We start from the raw sequence: 24,048 nt of genomic DNA on the forward strand, positions 1-24,048 counted from the left end.
GTGTTGCCCAGCGACAGCCCCAAAACATCACTGCTCTAGAGGAGATCTGCATGGAGGAATGGGCCAAACTACCAGCAACAGTGTGTAAAAACCTTGTGGAGACTTTTGACCTCTGTCATTGCCAACAAAGGGTATATAACAAAGTATTGAGATGAACTATTGTTATTGACCAAATACTTATTTTCCACCATAATTTGCAAGTAAATTCTTTAAAAATCAGACAATGTGCTTTTCTGGATTTTTTTTTTCTCATTCTGTCTCTCATAGTTGAAGTGTACCTATTATGAAAATTACAGGCCTTGCACAATTGGTGGCTGACTAAATACTTTTTTGCCCCACTGTATGCGCCGGTGTCAGACGTTCCCAAGGAGATAATTAGTCATTTTTGGCAAACTGAATATCTGATAGAGCAAGACAAAAGGAACTGCAGTATGCATTCGAGGGATATATCCATGACATAAAATGCAACCGATTAGATAATAATTTCATCGAAATTGAAGCTAAAGCCTATATGTCCCAGCGCAAGCAGCAGCCGCCTCATACACTGACCATTCAAATGGTAAACACACAAATTGAGGAACAGCTATGTTCATGCACTGTAGGGTAAGTGAAATTAGAAAATAATCTAATAAGACATTAGCCTGACCAACATTCTCCCGCTTATATTTTATATATATTTATATATAAAAGGAGCATATATGTATTTCTCCCACAATGCTTGATCCACAACAATCTGATGGGGTATTTTGCTCTGTAAAATCGTTTTCCCCAACAAGAATCCTCAGTAAAGTTACCCTGAATTTTTTAATGTAAGTTAGTCACAAGCGCTAACACGCAGTAGGATTTTTTGATGCGGTAGCATGGATCGATAGATATAGCAATAGTTTTGCACTACGGTAAGAAAATCTGACAAGGTAGGACAAATCAACAGAACACCGTCATTTCTCCCCTTGGGTTTTAGGTTTGGGGAAGGGAAAAAAATCCACCCCCCGTCCAAACTTTTAGTATACGGGGTATCAGATATGCTCAATCCATAAGCACAACGCTTCGACATGTTTCCCTCACTCGAAAGCTTGACAGACCTTCCGCGCCTAGATACGGTTGCTAAGCCAGGATTGGCCTGTGGCGGTTTTTGGGCGTGACTTAGCGAAGGGTCAATTGAGAAAGAAAACCAATGCTTATCATTATATGGGATCAGTGCATTAGGTCTTAAAGTGACAGCAGCCTAATAAAACTGCTGCTGACTGTCATTTAATGTTAAACAACAACAGAAAAAGACAATCACTTTTGTAGCTTTAACAATGATTAATTATATTTAATTTATATTGTGCTGACTATGCAGTGAAATTGTTTTCATATCGCAGTATATATCACAGAAAAACGAAATCAGTTTTTTTCCAATATTGTGCAGACAAACTTTGAATGTAGACTTTCTGAAAATGTTTACTAGTTTCCCATTAGTTTTCTTAATGCAGTTTTGGTCTGAATTGTTTACAGTTCACCACCGTACGTTATTCCAAATAAAACAGTTTTGTAATCTGAAAATGCAATAACTTGCCTTGCCTCTGAAATTACATTTCTTTTCTAATGTCATATTGTTACGGCCAATTTTCAAATAATTTCCTAATGGATAAAATTATTACATTTCTTTCCTCATTCTTGACTATCCTGTTTCAGTCAATAATGCATCACATTACAAAAGTGAAAAGGGCTGTGATGCAGGTTCATATTGCCTGGATGAAAGACATTTTTCATAATCTTTTTTTTTTTTTTTGCTCAGATGAAGAACGCTAACTTTAATCTGGATCCCTACATTCAAGAGTTTGGAATCAAAGTGAAGGACGACATGGCCGAGGTGACCGGGAGAGTCCTTCCAGCTCCGATCCTGCAGTACGGTGGTCGGGTAAGAGCCATATTACTGTATCTGAAGCTCAAACTGCTCCTGTTCCAGATCTGTTCTTGTAGCTCAAACAGGAGTTCATGGCGCTTGCAACACCAATGTTATGGGTTCAATTCCCAGTGAATGCATGAAGGTATAAAATACACTAGCGGTCAAAAGTCTGGAATAACTATGATTTTGAAAGAAGTCTCTTCTGCTCACCAAGGCTGCATCTATTTGATACAAAATACAGCAAAAAAAGTAATTAGCCATAGGCTTTTTTCCCAAAATTACTTATGTTGCATTGAATGATGAATATATATATATATATATATATATATATATATATATATATATATATATATATATATATATATATATATATATATATATATATATATATATAATATGAATATATAATATAGAGTTTCTTTCAAACGATGATCAAAACACAGATGGAGACCATCAACACCCCCAAAACATCACAGTCCTATAGCTCGTCCTGGGTCGGGATTTCATTCAATAACATTAGGCGTTTTATATATATATATATATATATATATATATATATATATATATATATATATATATATATATATATATATATATATATATATATATATATATATATATATATATATATATATATATATATATATATATATATGCTGTTTAATGTTGGTTATCGCGTTATTTTTCATATGCATCTGCTTCTAGGAGATCGCTCGTATCTGCTTCTTCTTCGCCTGTGTTTTGATCAGGAGATGTGTAATAGCATATAACACGGAAAGCCGGAAAATCTCATCAATATCGCTCACTCTTCTTGACTGAATAACTTTAATAAGGGTTAATCTATATTTATTCACTGAAGATAATGAATCATTGACATTTGATCTCTATTTCTGTATCTGAAAATCTAGTTTAGACCTACATGAAAAACCTGAAATGAACTGTTTATTTCATTTACAGTGAGGAAAATAAGTATTTGAACACCCTGCTATTTTGCAAGTTCTCCCACTTAGAAATCATGGAGGGGTCTGAAATTGTCATCGTAGGTGCATGTCCACTGTGAGAGACATAATCTAAAAAAAAATGATTTTTAACTATTTATTTGTATGATACAGCTGCAAATAAGTATTTGAACACCTGAGAAAATCAATGTTAATATTTGGTACAGTAGCCTTTGTTTGCAATTACAGAGGTCAAACGTTTCCTGTAGGTTTTCACCAGGTTTGCACTGCAGGAGGGATTTTGGCCCACTCCTCCTCACAGATCTTCTCTAGATCAGTCAGGTTTCTGGCCTGTTGTTGAGAAACACAGAGTTTGAGCTCCCTCCAAAGATTCTCTATTGGGTTTTGGTCTGGAGACTGGCTAGGCCACGCCAGAACCTTGATATGCTTCTTACAGAGCCACTCCTTGGTTATCCTGGCTGTGTGCTTCGGGTCATTGTCATGTTGGAAGACCCAGCCTCGACCCATCTTCAATGCTCTAACTGAGGGAAGGAGATTGTTCCCCAAAATCTCGCAATACATGGCCCCGGCCATCCTCTCCTTAATACAGTGCAGTCGCCCTGTCCCATGTGCAGAAAAACACCCCCAAAGCATGACGCTACCACCCCCATGCTTCACAGTAGGGATGGTGTTCTTGGGATGGTACTCATCATTCTTCTTCCTCCAAACACGTTTAGTGGAATTATGACCAAAAAGTTCTATTTTGGTCTCATCTGACCACATGACTTTCTCCCATGACTCCTCTGGATCATCCAAATGGTCATTGGCAAACTTAAGACGGGCCTGGACATGTGCTGGTTTAAGCAGGGGAACCTTCAGTGCCATGCATGATTTCAAACCATGACGTCTTAGTGTATTACCAACAGTAACCTTGGAAACGGTCGTCCCAGCTCTTTTCAGGTCATTGACCAGCTCCTCCCCTGTAGTTCTGGGCTGATTTCTCACCTTTCTTAGGATCATTGAGACCCCACGAGGTGAGATCTTGCATGGAGCCCCTGTCCGAGGGAGATTGACAGTCATGTTTAGCTTCTTCCATTTTCTAATGATTGCTCCAACAGTGGAACTTTTTTCACCAAGCTGCTTGGTAATTTCCCCGTAGCCCTTTCCAGCCTTGTGGAGGTGTACAATTTTGTCTCTAGTGTCTTTGGACAGCTCTTTGGTCTTGGCCATGTTAGTAGTTGGATTCTTACTGATTGAATGGGGTGGACAGGTGTCTTTATGCAGCTAACGACCTCAAACTGGTGCATCTAATTTAGGATAATAAATGGAGTGGAGGTGGACATTTTAAAGGCAGACTAACAGGTCTTTGAGGGTCAGAATTCTAGCTGATAGACAGGTGTTCAAATACTTATTTAGAGGTGTATCATAGAAATAAATAGTAAAAAAATCATACATTGTGATTTCTGTATTTTTTTTTTTAGATTATGTCTCTCACAGTGGACATGCACCTACGATGACAATTTCAGACCCCTCCATGATTTCCAAGTGGGAGAACTTGCAAAATAGCAGGGTGTTCAAATACTTATTTTCCTCACTGTATATGTTTGTTTTGTTGTATTTATGTACAATGCAAATCAGAGTACTCAGAAAATTCGGAGTAATTTGCGCGTAAAATGGACCTTTACGAAAACTCTCCTCCAGATTCATAAGCGATTCGTATACTGCGGATTCGGTAGTTAAACCTGTGTATATTAATAGATTCCAAACATTCGTAAATATAACGCGCGTGCACGCTCATTCAAAATTAGCATATTCCCCGCCCATGAGTTACAACTGCAAATGACGTGTCCAGGTACGCTGTGGAATCTTCTGGACTTCTTTCTCAGGTTTGGCTCCAGTATTTTGCATAAATGCTAAAGAGACTAATTGACCATATGTCTAGCAATATATATTCAATTATCGTGTGTCCACCAATAGGGCTGCACAATATATCGAAATTATCGAAATATCGCAAATGTTCATATCCTGATATGCATATCGCAACGGCACGCAATATCTGAATGATTTTAATAGGCTACTTAAACATTGTGAAAAGTGTACATTTTAGGTCTCTAATATCGGCATTGGCCCCCGGTCGGGCTCTAATTGATAATAATCAGAAATGTTTGACACTGAAGTCTGGAGTAATGATGATAAATTCAGCTTTGATCCCAGGAATAAATTACACTTTACTGTATATTCAAATAGAAAACTGTTATTTTAAATTGTAATCATTTCACATTATTAATGATTTTGCTGTATTTTTGGTCAAATAAATGCAGCCTACTCGGACGGTAATTGTTTCTCATGTGGACGTCCGTAAATAAATGTGCACGCCACCTCAGTGATAAAACTCGTGCATTGGGATGGTGATTTATTCCCGGTGGAGGAGCGCGTTTTGTGATCATATGCTTGGCATAATAAGAATAAATGCATATTTAATTTATTAATAGGAAAATAATATCCTAATTATTATTTAATTATTTAAATCCATTTAAATATAGGAAGATGTATAGACGCGCATTATAGTTAAAATGGTTTTCTGTCTTGTATTTGATCTCAAAATAAAGGATGTAATTTTATTCCACACGGAAATGAGCGGAAATAAGTATCAGAATACAGCGTCTTATTTACATGAGGTAAACATAATGGTTGGTTATTATAACAGATATAATCGCTGCCGTAATAATGGCACATTTCAAATGTTTACATGCTTTTCTTCTTTTTATTTTTTGAGTGGTGATGAAATATATTGCTCTTGTAAATACTCACCAGCATTTGACTAATAAAAATCTTTAAAATGCATCCAAATGACATTGAAGCGCAACCGTATGGTGCTCTTCAGGGGTCAAAAAAGGATATAAACAGTGAATTTTGAAGTGATATATTCTTGAAAAAACTCAGGGAGGTAATTCGGCCGGAGATTTTTACACAGGTGGTGGGAGAAAAACACAGACATTGTGGATTCAGACGCCAATAAAGTCCCAGACTAGCCCCTGTCAAGGATGAAAATACCTTATGACCCCACGAGAAACAATTACCGTCCCAATAGGGCTTTGGTGAGAGTGGAAGAGACTCTTTTCTGTTCTGTTCATCAAAAACTTTGGTTAAAAGCATCTGCCAAATGCATAACTGTTGACACTTCCAGTGTAGAGAGACTCCAGTGACGCGCCATCATCACCTCCAGTGTGAGGTTTCTAAACTCTCTCGCTTTATCTGACGCTGAACAGAATCGTGCCATCGCGACTCCCAACCAGGGTGTGTGGGATATGAGGGGAAAGCAGTTCTACAACGGCATTGAGATCAAAGTTTGGGCCATCGCTTGCTTCGCCCCGCAGAAACAGTGTCGGGAAGAAGTGCTCAAGTAAGGACACCCACACACAGTACAGAATAATACAGCCACGAGTACTTCAGTGGTAATGTTTGCGACCATCTCTCCCTCAGGAACTTCACCGACCAGCTGCGTAAGATCTCCAAGGATGCTGGGATGCCCATCCAGGGTCAGCCGTGTTTCTGTAAGTACGCTCAGGGAGCCGACAGCGTGGAGCCCATGTTCAGACACCTGAAGAACACCTACTCTGGACTGCAGCTCATCATCGTCATTCTGCCGGGAAAAACACCCGTCTATGGTAAGAACGTGACGCGCAGAGCCGCCCTTCTGCCGAACGGCTTCAGACTAACACACACACACACGTTTGATTTGTGCAGCGGAAGTGAAGCGTGTTGGAGACACTCTTCTAGGAATGGCCACTCAGTGTGTGCAGGTGAAGAACGTGGTGAAAACCTCCCCTCAGACGCTCTCCAACCTCTGCCTCAAAATCAACGTCAAACTCGGCGGCATCAACAACATCCTGGTCCCGCATCAACGGTGAGAGTGTTACTGATGTGTCTCTGCCTGGATGTGTTTGGATTTAATATGCAGTCTGTAAGCATTGACACTAGGGCTGAAATATATATATATATATATATATATGCTTTTGAGTGTTTCTGAGTAAAGCTTGGCGATGCAGTTTTCTATCAAAATAAAAATTTGATTGTTTAACATTTGAAAATTAGGAAATTAAAATTAATTTTACAGTTGTAATGTTAAACAAAATAATAATTATTTATATTATTTGTTTTAAATTCTCACTTTTTATTTTACATTAATAGCAATATTTTGTTTTCATTTACTATTTTTATATTTTATTTAAATATTATTGTTATAATTATTATTAGTAGTAGTAATACTAAATAAAATATAAAAATACTAAGTAAAAACAAAATAACTATTAATTTTGTAATATTTAGTTTTTTCATCTTTTTATATTGTATTTCTTTATTATTGTTATTATTATTATTTATCTTTAATTAGAATAATAGTAATAATAATAATAAATAAATAAATAAAATATAAAAATAGTAAATAAAAACAAGAGAACTATTACTTTTGTAATATTTTTATATTATATTTATGATTTTAATAATAATAAATAAAATATATACTAAATAAAACAAACCAAGTAAAATTGTAATATTTAGCTTTAATTTATTATTTTTATATTTTATTTATGTAGTATTATATTATTATTATTATTAATAATAATAATAGATAAAATATTAATAACAAATAAATAAAACAAACCAAGAAATATAACTATTGTAAAAAAAAAATTAGTATTTATATATTTTATTTATTATTATTGTTATAATTATTATTATTAGTAATAATAAATATATAAAAATACTAAATAAAAACAAGAGAACTATTACTTTTGTAATTTTATTTGTTTAATATTTTTATATTATATTTATTATTATTATTAATAATAAATACAATATTAATAACTACTAAATAAAACAAACCAAGAAATATGACTATTGTAATATTTTGTTTTTATTTAGTATTTAGTATATTTTATTATTTTTTATTATTATTAATAATAATAAATATAAAAAAATACAAAAAAACTAAATAAGAAATAATACTATTGTACTATTTTGTTTTTATTTAGTATTTTTTATTTATTAAAAATAATGTTTTATAGCCATATTTATATATAATCACAAAATTTGGGCCAAATTGCGCAGCCATACATCCAAACACAGCAAACCTAGATTTTTTTTACATCACATTTTATCAGAAACATTTTTCCCCAAACCGTGCAGCGTCAATCAACACTTTCTTTCTCCTTTGCACAGGTCTGCAGTGTTCCAGCAGCCAGTGATCTTCCTCGGGGCAGATGTTACACACCCGCCGGCTGGTGACGGGAAGAAGCCGTCTATTACTGCTGTGAGCATGTCACACACACACACACACACACACACACACACACACACACACACACACACACACACACACACACTTCAACACTGTTCTTATCAATTCTCTTCTGCTCTTCAAAATGAGATTTTAAACCCAAGTAGTTCTGAGAAGCTGTTTAAGCTAAAATCAGCTGACTTCACATGAATAAACATTTAAACTGTGCAACTGTCTGTCACGCTGCGTTCACACGGGGCGTCAGTGTTAACGCTTGACGGAGGGCCTGGCTGAAGCTCGGTGCTGATGCGACCGTCATAGTGACAACAGCCAATCACATTACTTGCCGCATGGACCACAACACAACACAAAAAAGGCGCCTTTTGACAGCTAGTCTGAGAGACGAAATGGATGCAGATTTGGTTGCCTGTCATTCAATGATAAACAGAGCACACAGACTCAATACAAGATATATACCAGATCCACCAACCGTCTCTGCCACCTCCTTCCAGGCCTGGGGCCTGTACCATGATGGAAGTTTAAAGGGTTAGTTCACCCAAAAATGAAAATTCTGTCATTAATGACTTACCCTCATGTCGTTCGACACCCATAAGACCTCCGTTCATCTTCGGAACAGAAATGAAGATATTTTAGTTGAAATCTGATGGCTCTGAAAGGCCTCCATTGGCACAATGCACTTTACACTCTCAAGACCCTCAAAAGCTACTAAAGACGTCGTTACAAAGTCCATCTCACTACAGTGGTTCTAAAATAACTTTATGAATCGGCGATAATAGTTTTTGTGCGCAAAAAAACCCTAAATAACGACTTACATAGTGATGACGATTTCAAAACACGGCCTCATGAAGCTTCGAAGCGTTATGAATCAGTGAGCCGAATGATGATTCGATCGCGTGTCAAACCGCCAAACTGCTGAAATTTGGCGATTCAAACTGCTGAATCGACTCACTGATTCATAACGCTTCGAAGCTTCATGATGGCGTGTTTTGAAATCGTCATCACTATATAAGTCGTTATTTAGGGGTTTTTTTGCGCACAAAAACTATTGTCGCCGATTCATAAAGTTATTTTAGAACCACTGTAGTGAGATGGACTTTGTAACGACGTCTTTAGTGCCTTTTAAGGGTCTTGAGAGTGAACCGTGCATTGTGCCAATGGAGGCCTTTCAGAGCCATCAGATTTCAACTAAAATATCTTCATTTCTGTTCCGAAGATGAACGGAGGTCTGACGGGTGTCCAACGACATGAGGGTAAGGAATTAATGACAGAATAACATTTTTTGGGTGAACTAACCCTTTAACAAACTCAGGGTTACAGGATTAGTTCCGAGTTGACAAAACCAAACCAATCTATTCAGGCTCTGTTGGTCCCAGGATGCTGATCATCAGCTTTCTCTGTCAACTCAGGCTTTGATCCTGAGTTTAGGAGTTTAGCTGTGACATCAGTAGTGAACAGCCAATCACAGGCTGTGGATCAACTGAGATTCACTTCTCTCTTCTGCAGAATATTACATGATTGAAAAATATTAAGAATTTAAACAAATTTACACAGAAAGAAGAAAAAAGCTGTCTATAAAAGAATACAAAATATTCAGTACGTCAATACAAAAGTTATGAAGTTAATTTTTATAGCTTTATTTATTGATTTTAAAGCTTATTTGTATGACCTTTATATAGGCTATTTATATTAATTTTAATATAATTAACTAAAACGATAAATGTGTAATTGATTTAGGGTATAATAATTACATAAATTATATCTAAGTCATTCAAAATTATTATTATAAATAAGCATTGTTAAAAGCCAGACGCTTTAGTCTTTAAAAACCATTTGCTATGTAGTGACCTTTAATTTGAAGTAGAAACAGGGGAAGTGGCTTTATTGCATCAGATATGTGTCACTTTGCTCACAGCTCTCTTATCCAGAACATAACCTGCCTTGGAGTAGGTTAGCCTTGGAGCGTAAGTTACTATGGAGATGACACTGCTAAAAGCCAGACCACTTTAATGGTACCTAAAACCCAGGATTGGCACAAACTAAGCTTAAACATATCTGGCTATCCAGCTAAACCGGCTTCATGGCATTGGCCCCTGGTCTCTCCGGTTTGTGTCCTGGTATGTATACAAAGATTGGTCTTACAGAACCGGGTATCAGTTTTTCCTTCATTTTGATCGTTCTTCATTCACCAGGGTTTTAAATGAACGCAATTGACCGTTCGCAAAGACCCGCCCCCTTTAGTTACTGTTGCTATGTCCGACACACCACACACACACGTTCTCACGTAGAGAAAATACATCTCGGAGCAAAGAGGACACTGACAACACACCGACAGACAGGACAGAGCAAGTTACTTTTGATATGAAACAGTCTCAACTTTAAAATTTTGCCATTTTTTAAGAAATGTAAACAATAAATAGCGTTTTGTGGCTCTTAATGTGTGGTGATGGCTGTAGCGCCTCAGTTAAAGCTGCTCGTGAACCCATCATCTCTTCCTTCTAGTTCATTGATAAGCATCAAATAAACATGAATGAACACTAAAAGAAATGTTGTTTCAACCACAGAAAGACGTCAGTACCAAGCGGCAACCTCCCGCAGTTTCTCTTGTAGCCAATACGGAAGTGACTTAAACTGCAATTCCTCGACTGGCCACTAGAGACAGACTCCAGAAGGAGCAGAATCTCATTGAGCTCATGTTAAAATGCCCAACTTTACAGCAGAAGAACACATGTTTACAGTCTGGGACACATTGTGGTTTTGGTCTATACGGCTAATTTTGCCCTTCATGACGACTGTGAGGGGGGTGAATTTTTTTGATAACTTATTCGTTTACATTATATAAAGCCTTAAAATTCTGCATAATTAAGGGCGTGGCCACTTTGAGTGACAGGTGGATAGCTATTTATCTGCTGTCTGTTAGTCATCGCGTCACCTCAGCTCCGCCCACGTCCCGCCTCTTCGCCCATTTTCTGTTATCCGGGATTGACGCACTGACAAGATGGCGACGGCCAGCTCGTCCCTACTTTACGCTTCAAAACTGCTCTTCAGGGGCCGGTCGCACCAGTTGTGCGTAACTTAGCCTAGTTTTGACGTAAATGGGCACTAAGTTACAACTTACGCACTACTGAATATTTTTGCGTTGCACCATTAAACTTAGTTGAAGCGTAACTCTACGTATAAACGAAATATTTACGGAAGCCTCCGATCAGGAGTAATGGCTGAAATAATAAAGCAGACTGACTGAACTGCATAAGCTCTTGTTTTACATGACAGACTTTAATTTTTTACACATATATGATAATGCTGACATTTACACTCGCTTACATTTTAAGAGAGAAAACATTATGTGAATAGATTACTTTATTTGCAGCTCTTCAACACGAAACCATCCAAAACTGCGCCGCTGCGTCAATCTGTCCCATCGGTCCGTGTTGTGAATGTCATGATGTCAAATAAAATCAGTCATAATCAATAACTGTAATTTCTTATGTTTTTTTTTGTTTCAGTATTTATTTATTGATCCTTGTTAATGTCGTTTCATATACTGAATGCTTCTGAATGTTATTTATATATAAAAGCACTTATGTTATTCATGATTAAGTATATTTATTTAATGGAAACTGTTACCGTTGGTTACGTGAGGCAAAAGAAGTTTTAATAATGAAGGACACTGAAATTCACGGTATTTTAACACAACTTTTGCTCACGTATTTGAAGGCTCCTATTGGATCATTGAGGGTAAACGTCATATTATGCGACTACGCATTACTTTACGGAGAGCTTACGACCTACTAGTTACGTTCTACCTTAAGTACAAATGGTGCAACCGAAATAAGTATAGAGTTAGTTACAAACTATCTAGTAGTTACTAAGCCTCTAGTGTGGACTTTACGTTCCAATTTAAGAAAGAACTTGCTAACGACTGGTGCAACCCTACCCAGAATCCTATGGGTGACGTCACGGACACTACGTCCATATTTTTGTACAGTCTATGGTCAGTGCACACCGTTTTTCAAGTTCATATCCACCGACGTTAATCTACTAACTCTCCTGACTGCTTTGTCGGACAAAACGGCAGATTTGGCGATGTGATTGGTCAGATAGCCTGTCAATCAAACTTGTGGCGAAGGGTGAATTGGCTAGCGTCGGCTCTAGGGTATTTGCATAGGGCGATCTGATTGGATGACGCCTGCATTGGCGCTTGAAAAGTTGAGAAATTCAACTTCTACCGCATTGCAAGCGGCAGAACCCACAATTCAGTTCGGCAACGCATGACTTCCCCCATTCAAAGTAAATGAGAAGCGTTAACCCCGTGTGAATGCAGCGTCACACTGTTTAGTTCTTCTCTACATCAGTGTCAGTGTTTCCGAACTCCTGCAACGCCTCCATTATAGTCTTGAGTTTTCTTCCGGGAACCAACACATCACAATATTCCTCATTTAAATAATTCATACGCAGAATAAAGGGGCGTGGCCTGGTTGAGTTAGTTAGTAGTGTGTTGAAACTGCCGGTTATGATAAGGGGCGGGACATTTCCCAAACACTCTGAAAGCGCTTGACCAATCACAACAAACTGCTCACGCCGACCAATCAGAGCACAGTGTGCTTTTCAGAAGGAGGGGCTTCATAGAGACAGGAACTAAACAGAGCGTTACTGACAGACTGGGAAGAGAGGAGCCGCAACAATGGAGAATATGAGGAAATAATCAACATTCAAGCAGGAAAATCTATTCTAGTAGAGCCCAAACACAATCAAGACTTTGATATAGGGCATAACAGGTCCTCTTTAAGCCAGATTATTCTATCCAGCAACGATTTTATCCACGAATATTTCATTTTAATGGAGATAAACAAAGCCTGAATTGACAGGACAAGAGGAGCTATTATTGATCTGGGACATAATGAAGTTATATAAATGTAGCTGAAGCTGAGCTGAAAGGCACTTAATTTTAGTCTTATATGGAAGGCTATAATTATCGCCCTGCTGCTCATTGTGGCTGAGAGCCGCCCAGTTTGCCGTACTTAACGGCGCTGAAGCCTCAGAACACAGGCGGGAGTGAAAGGGAGGATATACCGGAGGAGGGCAGGACAGGATGGGAGCTTTGAAAAGGGAAAATGGCTCGCCGGTGACTCACAGATGCGGAGGAAATGATGTCACCTCCCGCCCTGCGCATGCAACCACTTGTAAGTGTGTACTCTTTTGCCGGTTGCCAAGCGATGGTGACAAAGGGCTGAGTCACACAGACAGGATAAGGTTTACAGAGGCTCCTCGATGGTGTGGAGGGAGTGTAGGGAACATGAGGTAAACTGCTGACGACAACCAATTCTGCTTTTCTGCAACGGTGGGCGGCAGATTTCTGTGACTTCTCCGCAGGCCGTCTGCAGACACTCACGTCTGTTTTGCATTATTTGCATTTTTTTTTTCAGTGTTGCTGACATGCACTGCTCTGGTGTATGCAGTTTCACTTTGTTTAGATTTTTTTTTCTCTCGTTTTTTTAGCACTTTATGTCAGGCGGTTGCTTACTAGACAGAAACAGCCTAGAAACATTTGCATTGTCAACCGTTTCGCTTTTTTTTTTTTTCGCACATTCGGAAATGTTTGTGCAACTATTGAAATGTAGTTTTCTATCTAATACATACACTAGCATTCAAACGTTTTGGCTCAGTAAGATTTAAAAAAAAGAAAGAAATGAATACTTTTATAACAGCAAAGTTACATTCCAATTAAAAATGATTAGAAGGAACAGTGAAGACTTTTATAAAATATTAAAATTTTTAAGTTTTAAATAAATTTTAATATTTTATAAAAGTCTTTACTGTTCCTTCTAATCATTTTAATATTAATGTATCTTTGCTGTTATAAAAGTATTCATTTCTTTCTTTTTTTCTATTCATCAAAGAATCCTGGAAAAACTTCCACATAAATATTACACAATTTATAACATTGATGATGATAATCATAAATGTTACTTAAAGGATTAGTTCACTTTTAAATAAACTTTTGCTGACAATTTTCTCACCCCCATGTCATCTAAGATGTCCATGTCTTTCTTTCTGCAGTCGAAAAGAAATTAAGGTTTTGGATGAAAACGTTCTAGGGTTTTTCTCCATATGATGGACTTTAATGGGCTCCAAACGGTTCAAGGTCCAAATGACAGTTTCAGTGCAGCTTCAAAGGGCTTTAAACAATACCAGACGATGAATAAGGGTCTTATCTAGCGAAACGATCAGTTTCTGCAAGAAACCAAGCAGTATTTATGCTATTATTTTACCTCTTTTCAGACGAACGTGATCATCTCTGAGCTCAGCCATAACTTCCGCCAAGTGAGGTCAAATACGATCGTGGTCATAGATATATCGATCGTAGATGCCTCATTCTAATGATCCGTGCAGGCGCTAATGAGGCATCTACGTATACATCTATGACCACGCTCGTATTTTGACCTCACTTAGCAGAAGTTATGGCGGAGCTCAGAGATGATCACGTTCGTCTGAAAAGAGGTAAAAAAATAGCATAAATACTGCTCGGTTTCTCGCAGAAACTGATCGTTTCGCTAGATAAGACCCTTATTCATCGTCTGGTGTCGTTTAAAGCCCTTTGAAGCTGCACTGAAACTGTCATTTGGACCTTGAACCGTTTGGAGCCCATTGAAGTCCATTATATGGAGAAAAACCCTGGACTTTTTCATCCAAAACCTTAATTTCTTTTTGACTGCAGAAAGAAAGACATGGACATCTTGGATGACATGGGGGTGAGTAAAATATCAGCAAAAGTTTATTTAAAAGTGAACTAATCCTTTAAGAATCAAATCATCATATTAGAGTGATTTCTGAAGGATCATGTGACACTGAAGACTGGCGTTATGATGATAAATTCAGCTTTGATCATAGAAATAAATTATATTTTACTATATATTCATATAGAAAACAGCTGATTTACATGTTAATAATATTTCAGAATTTGACTGTATTAAATTAATGCAGCCTTGGTGAGCAGAAGAGACTTCTTTTAAAAACATAAACAATTCTTACAGACCCCAAACTTTTGAACGATAGTGCACCAGGGGTCCGTTCTTCATACGTCGCTAACTCAGTCCGCTGGATTTCATTGTTGATGATTTGGCGTGATCTTGGATTGTTTGGTTCTTCGATGTTCATCCTGGACTTGCTGTCATAGCAACAGGTCCGGAAGCTTAAACCGGCTCGGGAGCGGATTATTTCATGTAAACTGGATTAGATTGCAACTTTTTAAGCGGTGTTGATACTTAAAATCTGTCCCAACCACTGCTACTTTATTACAGGAGTTCCTTACTGGAACTGGAGCAATAATAATAATATATAAATGAAAAATAATAAATTACCATGAAAATAATATTATGTTGTGTATAATACTATAGACACAGACACTTTGTTTATTTGTGATGGAATAATTACTGTATAATATTATTGGAGGTTTACACACATGCTGTACAGTTACTCTGAGCCGTGCATTAATTTGAGTGATGACGGCTATTATGGGATGGCTTGATGCAGAGAACTTGATCTTGACCCTTAAGAAAGTGTAATTAATGTGGTCACGTAACACATCTGCTTTAAATTTAAAGTTTAAAGTTATTTTGTTTGTATTTTGCGCACCAAAATGATTCTCATGACAGGAATTAATGACAGAATTAAAATTTTTGGGTCAACTATCCCTTTAAGGTTTGGGGTGTGATAGAGGGATTCCTGACGCTGTTTTGACTCCGTTACACATTTTATAAGCTCTTCTTGAGTTCTCGGCTGGTCAAAATACCATCATGTGAAGCTACGCACATACAACGAGTGCATTTAGCCCAGCACACAGCATTGTTTGGGATGTTCAGTAAGTTCCTCTGACATATTATCTTCTGACATGTCTGATCTGGGCAGGTGGTGGGCAGTATGGACGCTCATCCCAGCAGGTACTGCGCTACAGTACGAGTACAGCGACCCAGGCAGGAGATTATTGAAGACCTCTCCTACATGGTGCGAGAATTACTCATCCAGTTCTACAAGTCAACCCGCTTCAAACCCACCAGAATCATCTTCTACAGGGACGGCGTTCCAGAAGGACAGTTACCACAAGTAAGTGAAGTACCACAATCAAATGCACTACAGATCAAAAGAACAGTGTTTATTTGAAATGGAAATCTTTTGTGGCATTTTAACCAGTTCTTTACTGTCACTTTTGGTCAGTTGAATGCACGTCCATGCTGCAGTCTCATGATGATTTGTCTTGTGTAGATCCTGCACTATGAGCTGTTGGCCATCAGAGACGCCTGCATCAAGCTGGAGAAGGACTACCAGCCGGGAATCACATACATAGTAGTGCAAAAACGCCACCACACCCGCCTCTTCTGCGCTGATAAATCTGAACGAGTGAGTTTCTCAAAAACTGCATTTTAAGGTTGACACTCCAGAGGCAGTTGCACAGCTTGCACACACTCACTCGCACATGCATGCAGCCTCGTGCACACACACACACTCACACGCACACGCATGAAGCCTCACACACACTCGCATACACACACAGTCACATACAACCTCGCTCACACACATGCATACAACCTCACACATACACACACTCGCACGCACACGGATACAGCCTCGCACACTCGCGCGCACACGCATGAAACCTCACACAAATGCGCCCACTCACTCGCACGCACACACATAAAACCTTGCACATACACACACTCGCACGCATACAGCCTCGCACACACACTCGCACACATGCATGCAGCCTCGTACACACACATAAAGCCACACACACACTCGCATACACACACTCGCATGCACACGTATGCAGCCTCACACGCACACACACGCATGAAGCCTCGCACACACACACGCATACACACACACTCGCACGCACCCGCATACAACCTCACACACTCGCACGCACATGCATACAGCCTCGCACACTCGCACGCACACGCATGAAGCCTCACACACATAAAACCTTGCACACATACACACACTCGCACGCATACAGCCTCGCACACACACTCGCACGCACCCGCATACAACCTCACACATACACACACTCGCATGCATACAGCCTCGCACACACACTCGCACGCACCCGCATACAACCTCACACATACACACACTCACACGCATACAGCCTCGCACACTCGCACGCACACGCATGAAGCCTCACACAAACGCGCCCACACACTCGCACGCACACACATAAAACCTTGCACACACACTCGCACGCATACAGCCTCGCACACACACTCGCACGCGCGCACAACTGCATTTTAAGGTTGACATTCCAGAGGCAGTTGCACAGCTTGCACACACTCACTCGCACATGCATGCAGCCTCGCGCACTCACACACACTCACACGCACACGCATACAGCCTCGCACACACACTCGCACGCACATGCATGCAACCTGCACACACTTACTCGCACATGCATGCAGCCTCGCACACATACATGAAGCCTCACACACACTCGCATAAACACACTCACATACACACGCATACAACCTCGCACAAACATACATACAGCCTCGCACACACATTCACACACACATGCATGCAACCTGGATGCACATGCATGCAGCCTTTCACACACACACTCACACACGCATGAAGCCTTGCACACACTCACACATGCATGCAGCCTCGCACACACACACTTGCACACACACACTCACACGCACATGCACGCAGCCTTGGACACACACACTCGCATGCACACTCATGCAGCCTCACACACACACACTTGCACACACACACTCACACGCACATGCATGCAGCCTTGGACACACACACTCGCATGCACACTCATGAAGCCTCACACACACTTGCACACACATGCATGCAGCCTTGGACACACACACTCGCATGCACACTCATGCAGCCTCGCACACACACACTCACACGCACATGCATGCAGCCTTGGACACACACACTCGCATGCACACTCATGAAGCCTCACACACACACACTTGCACGCACATGCATGCAGCTTTGGACACACTCACATGCACACTCATGAAGCCTCACACACACACTTGCACGCACACGCATGCAGCCTTGCACACAATCAAATACAACCCGCACACACACACACTCTCTTGCAAACTCATACAGCCTCGCACACACATGCATGCAACCTGCACACACATGCTCGCATGCACATGCTCACACACAAGTTAAAATATTGGGTGCATTTTTTTATTACTCACTTCTGTGTTTTGCCTCCCTCCGCCATTTTACACTAGCGTGAGAAACGTCAGTAGGCTATAATCGATTATGGTCTATCACTGCAGCGATGCAGAATCGTCCACATCCGCATCGCCATGCAACTATTAATGGAGAAGCTCTAGTCTTCCTCCAGGAAATCAGCTCACTAAACTCTGGACTAGACTAAGTGTAGGACTATTTTTAACATTGACAGAAAAGCTGATTTCTTTTAAACTGGTTGAAAAGGCCATTTTAGTCAAAATGTAATTATTTCTAAGTAATGAAAATATTTTATTTTTATGGTTTTAGTTTTAGTTAATGGTCATAATTCATGGTTCATTGTAATTCCTGTGGTTTTTCTCAGATCGGGAAGAGTGGGAACATTCCAGCAGGAACTACGGTTGACACCAGCATCACGCATCCATTCGAGTTTGATTTCTACCTGTGCAGTCACGCGGGTATTCAGGTGAGCGCACAGACTTGGTGCAGACGTTCATGGCCGTGTGTGTGTGTGCTTGCGAATGTGGTTTGATCTTCTGTTGTCCTGGTCTTAGGGCACCAGCCGGCCCTCACACTACTACGTCCTGTGGGACGACAATCGCTTTACGGCTGACGAGCTGCAGATTCTCACCTACCAGCTGTGCCACACCTATGTGCGCTGCACCCGCTCCGTGTCCATCCCAGCGCCTGCGTACTACGCCCGGCTGGTGGCTTTCCGAGCCCGCTACCATCTGGTGGACAAGGAACATGACAGGTGAGACAGACCAGCATCTGTAGCTTTGATGCCATGAAACTGCATTAGCAATGCATTTCATTTGGGTGGAGCCTCAAAAGTGACAGCCTGGCCAAAAATGATGCCGGCACAATTCGGCATGTTTTATTGCGTTATCACAAATAAAACAATCAACTCCAAGCAGAACTACACAAGATGCAGTTACACTTTATTTTACAGTGTCCTAGTGACATATGTTACATGTACTTAGCATAGTAAAAACAGTAAATTATGCATATTACTGGACATGCAACCAAACCCTAATCCTACCCTAACTCTGTAGCTAGTACATGTTGTTAATATTACTCAGTACATTTACATTTATGCATTTAGCAGGCGCTTATATCCAAAGCAACTTTCAACTTGGGAGTACAGGAAGCGATTGGTCATGAAGAGTCGAGTAAGCACAACAAGTGCCTGAAATACTGAGACCGTGTACGTTGCTCAGTGTAGCACAGGCTAAAGTAGGGAGGGAAAAAAGGGGAAGAAAGGTTTATATATATAAATATATATATATATATATAATATGTGACCCTGTCTGTGAAAACCCAGCTAAAGTAATTTTTTTGTCATTCGCTGTTTTATACATAAAATCATCCTACATAATGTAAAGAACATTCTGTGAAAATATAACCTTGATATCTTTAGCTGAATTTCGGCCTCAGAAAATCATGATTTTGAGAAATTCCAATTTTAAAATCAAGCTTATTTTTGAAATTGTAAAACATTTTAACCATTATTATTCTGATAATGTGCCATATACCACATTAAAGCTAAGATTCTCCCATTTTCAGTGATATAGGACACATTTATGGGAAAATTCTTAGTTTTGTAAAACAAGTCTATTTATTATGATGTGCATGTCCAAAAAGCGTGAAACATTGAAACGAATGGGGGCACCACAAGAGCTTGATTTACCAAGTCAGTTCACTCTAATGATTTGTAGGCTATAACTTTATTAGTAAAATGAAATCTCAGTAGAAAATGTCATTAATAGGCCTATATATATACATTAATATATAAAACATCCATAGAAAATCTCACTGTGTAACATTTGGAGTAAATCCAGGACTAGGCCTAATGCCCTAACAAGTTAACAGGTCAGTCTCAAACTTTGTGCAGATAGTTAGTCATAACTGTGAATCTTCACTTGTCTCACAATTCGATTAGATTATGATTCATTAGGATTTTTTCATGGCTCATTGTGCTTAATAACTCTTTTAGCCTACATAAAGCACGTCCTGCACTTTATGTTCTCATTCATGCATGTTCTATTAGTAGGTTAACAAACCGAAACCAAAACATCAGACGCAAGAGCTTTGCTTCCGAAGGACACACGCAACTTTTTTATATTAATATATAATACGGGTTCTTTATTTAGCCTACAAAAAACAGTAGGCCTATATTAATCATTATTAATTAAACTATCAGCTGTTCTGTTCCTTGCACTTCACTTGCCGCGGCCGCCCTGTCAGAGAGCGAATTCATAAACCCAGCGCATCAGCATCCAAAAAACAAACTATTTAGACACTTAGCAGCCATTAAATGTCTTTAAAATAAGATGGATGTATAGGCAGACGGTGGAGTTAGGAAACAAATAAACTGTTCCTGAAATGTCGTTGATGGCACAAAGAAATCCACACAGAAATCGGAACCCGGCTTAAGTCGCCGTTTTCTTGCCTTTCCCGACACTGATCTGATCCTTGGTCATGCGGATTGATATTATGGTCTGTTTGCACTTTGTAATTGTAAAAAATAAGTTTCTGAACCGAATGATATAAGAATCAGGAGTTGTTTCTGCGTGCAAAGTAAACAAAGAGACGATTCAAATCAATATTTAAGAAGCCCACGTCCAGTATTTTTTGGTGCAAAATAATAAAACGTAGCGTCAATAAAATCATTAATTTCAGTATTAATAATAATAATGAAAAATTGAGTATTGCATCTCAAAGCCCTTGGTATAATCTATCATTTACAGCAATAAATGTTTTGGTCATTTTTGTGGCTATGACTACTTTGACGCTCTATATCTCCTAATTAGATTAGGCGACTTTAGCCGGGGTTTCACAGACGGGGTCACATATATATATATATATATAATTACGTTGACATTTTTCCAAATAAGTTATATTTTATTTTATATCAGTTAACATTTATTTATTTCAAGTAAATAATTTTTTTAATGGTTTTAGTTTTTGTTAACTATAATAACACTGATACTAGTAAAATCTATTTATTTAATAATACGCATCAAATAATATTCTTAGTCTTTTCTTCCTGTATTGGGACATACAGTTTGTGTAAAATTGGAAATTGGACACACTGCTTGACTAATATATGTAATAAACAAGCCCAAAACACACCGCTTGGCATAAATGTGCGCTATTCATTGATTGCGGGAGCCTGTCAAATGCACAACAGCGCCACCTTCAGGATTTGAATTGCTCACATTTATTTAAAGGTGCACTATGTAACATTTTTTCAGTAAAATATCCAAAAACCACTAGGCCAGTGTTATATATTTAGTTCAGTTGAGTACTTACAATATCCCAAATGTTTCCAACTATTTGTAAATCGTGAGAAATTGCTATTTTACCCGAGGAACCGGGAAGTGTGAGGGCGTCGCCTGTCGATGACATCATATCTGCGTTCCCTCTCGGTTTCCGGTTTTATTCTGCAGAAACGCTTTACTCTCACTGCAGTGTGAACAAGTGTCATAGCAGCCGCTGAGAGAACGCACAGAGTAACGTCATAACATCATCAACACACTCAGATGTGTCTAATATGATCAACAGAGCTGTGTTACCTCATGCTCCGGCGACTTTGTCATAATAAAAGTCCCGCAATGCGTGTGTTTCGTTCATCTTATTAACAATCGCTCCAGCGGTTCCTCAGCTCCACAACACTCGGCCCAGCTCTGCTTCAGACTAAAGTAACATTAATAATTACATCCATCAACATGATTTCTGCCCGAGTCCTATCCCGAATCTTTCCCACCTGTGAGGTGAAGACCACATGGCCTTTTTGTTTTGAATAGGTGACCTCTAGTGGACAGAAAAGTTACATAGTGCACCTTTAATGAAATAATAGCCTTTTGAAGTTTAATAATAACATCAGGCAGAATCGCGATTTTATGTTTTTCCATCCCCAAAATGTAAGACGATCATTAAGACATTTGTTATACCATTTAAGGTATTGAAGACTTTTTATGATCTTACATTTAAGAAAACTGATCCACTTCGATTTTTTTTTTCCGCACACATGCTCTAATCTACATTTTGCAGTTCACACACACATCTATTTTTAGTCGCAAATGCGGGTGAAATGCTCGCACTGTCGAGAAAGTAACAACAGTGGTGGATACAATACTCAAGCTACACTTGAGTAAAATGATAGATATCTACCAGAAAATGACTTTGGTAAAAGTTAAAATCACTGTTTAGAATATTACTTGAGTAAAAGTTTTAAAGAATGTGATATTTATTGTACGAAAAGTATTTTTTTCATATTAAACGTACTTAAGTATTGAAAAGTACAAGTAAATGCAAAGCACAAAAGTAGCAACAAAAAAAATTTTTTATACAGTTTAATAGTGCGTTCAAGTAATGTCGTAAAGATCGTATTTACGAGTTGAATGCACATGAACGCCACCACGAAGTTGTAAATGCCAGTGGGAAGTTCTGGATTTTCTCTAAGCCCCGATCTGTCCGAGTTGGGGGCGTGTCAGTGAGAAACATGGCGGAATCAATGGATGCAACGTCTGTAGTTGAATATAATAGGTATTAGCAGTGACACTATCAGGCTTTGTTATTTACAACCAGTGTTGGGGAAAGTTACTTTGAAAAGTAATGCATTGCGGAATCAATATTGCGTAACAATATTGCGTTACTCCCTTAAAAAGTAACTAATTGAGTTACTTAGTTACTTTTTAAGAAAAGTAATGCGTTACGTTACTTTTGCGTTACTTTTTCTCACCTGGCTGGGCTTGTTTTTTTATTTTTTTTTATAACAAAAAAGTTATATTTTTGTGCAACGGTAAAGACCTCTTCATACCAAAATTGAAATAATAAGCCCCAGGCTGAGGTAAAAATGCAAATTCACACGTGAACAGTAGAGGGCGCAGCTCTGCTGCCATTCTGGATAATGCTAGAATAGGACGCTGGAGAAAAAAGTTTTACCAATAAAAACAAAAAATCTAGTAATTTTCATCATCAAAGGTCAGCAGCAAGACATTGGTAAATTAAATATAAAGGTAGATTATGCATAAAAATTGTTGTTTTAACATTTAATTATTGGAGGTTTGCATAGTACTCTGATTTTGCATTTGACTGATTTTATTCATTTTGAGGAGTACAGAATCTTTATTGTGCAAGTGAGATAAATAAATGCTCACATTTAGTCTAGAACTACAATAACCCTCATGTTTACACACAACACCTCTGCACTGATTTTTCTCAACATGGGGGCAGCAGAGCTGTCAGTCAAATTAATGTGAAAAAGTAACTCGTATATTTTGTTGTAAATTTGAAAAGTAATGTGTTACCCTACTAGTTATTTGGACAAAGTAATATTATTACGTAACACAAGTTACTTGTAATGCGTTACCCCCAACACTGTTTACAACAAAGTAAGCTAGCATTGTAATATAACAATTAGCCTAATACATAACAATACAGTTTACAGTTTGTCTGGCTATCACCTGACCAAGCTCAATTTAGGATTGAACATTGGTCTGGGGAATGTGCTCTGTATTTTCTACTGCACAAGAGGTGTGATCAACGAGCATAATTCAAATGACTGTGTACGCAATTGGATAGTCCTTCAACCAATCAGAGCACTGCGAGGCGTGATCAACGGGCAACAGCTTCTTTTGCGACATTCATCGCTTCTCTATCCGTCATCGGGTCAAACCCTCCAATAGTGCACCAGG

At 38.8% G+C, this 24,048-nt stretch overlaps 1 protein-coding gene across 1 annotated transcript in view; it reads left to right on the plus strand.

The window, feature by feature from the left end:
• The window catches only part of ago1 (argonaute RISC component 1), a 74,659-nt gene that overhangs the window by 48,921 nt on the left and 1,690 nt on the right, over positions 1–24,048 (plus strand). The window contains exons 10-18 of the mRNA XM_079837606.1: positions 1,781–1,903; positions 6,099–6,232; positions 6,313–6,497; positions 6,577–6,736; positions 8,050–8,140; positions 16,034–16,228; positions 16,388–16,522; positions 18,711–18,812; positions 18,901–19,100. Coding sequence (XP_079693732.1) covers positions 1,781–1,903; positions 6,099–6,232; positions 6,313–6,497; positions 6,577–6,736; positions 8,050–8,140; positions 16,034–16,228; positions 16,388–16,522; positions 18,711–18,812; positions 18,901–19,100 — 1,325 coding nt within the window. The remainder of the gene's footprint in view (positions 1–1,780; positions 1,904–6,098; positions 6,233–6,312; positions 6,498–6,576; positions 6,737–8,049; positions 8,141–16,033; positions 16,229–16,387; positions 16,523–18,710; positions 18,813–18,900; positions 19,101–24,048) is intronic.

Source organism: Gobio gobio, assembly GCF_949357685.1.
Source record: "Gobio gobio genome assembly, chromosome: 15".
NCBI lineage: Eukaryota > Metazoa > Chordata > Actinopteri > Cypriniformes > Gobionidae > Gobio > Gobio gobio.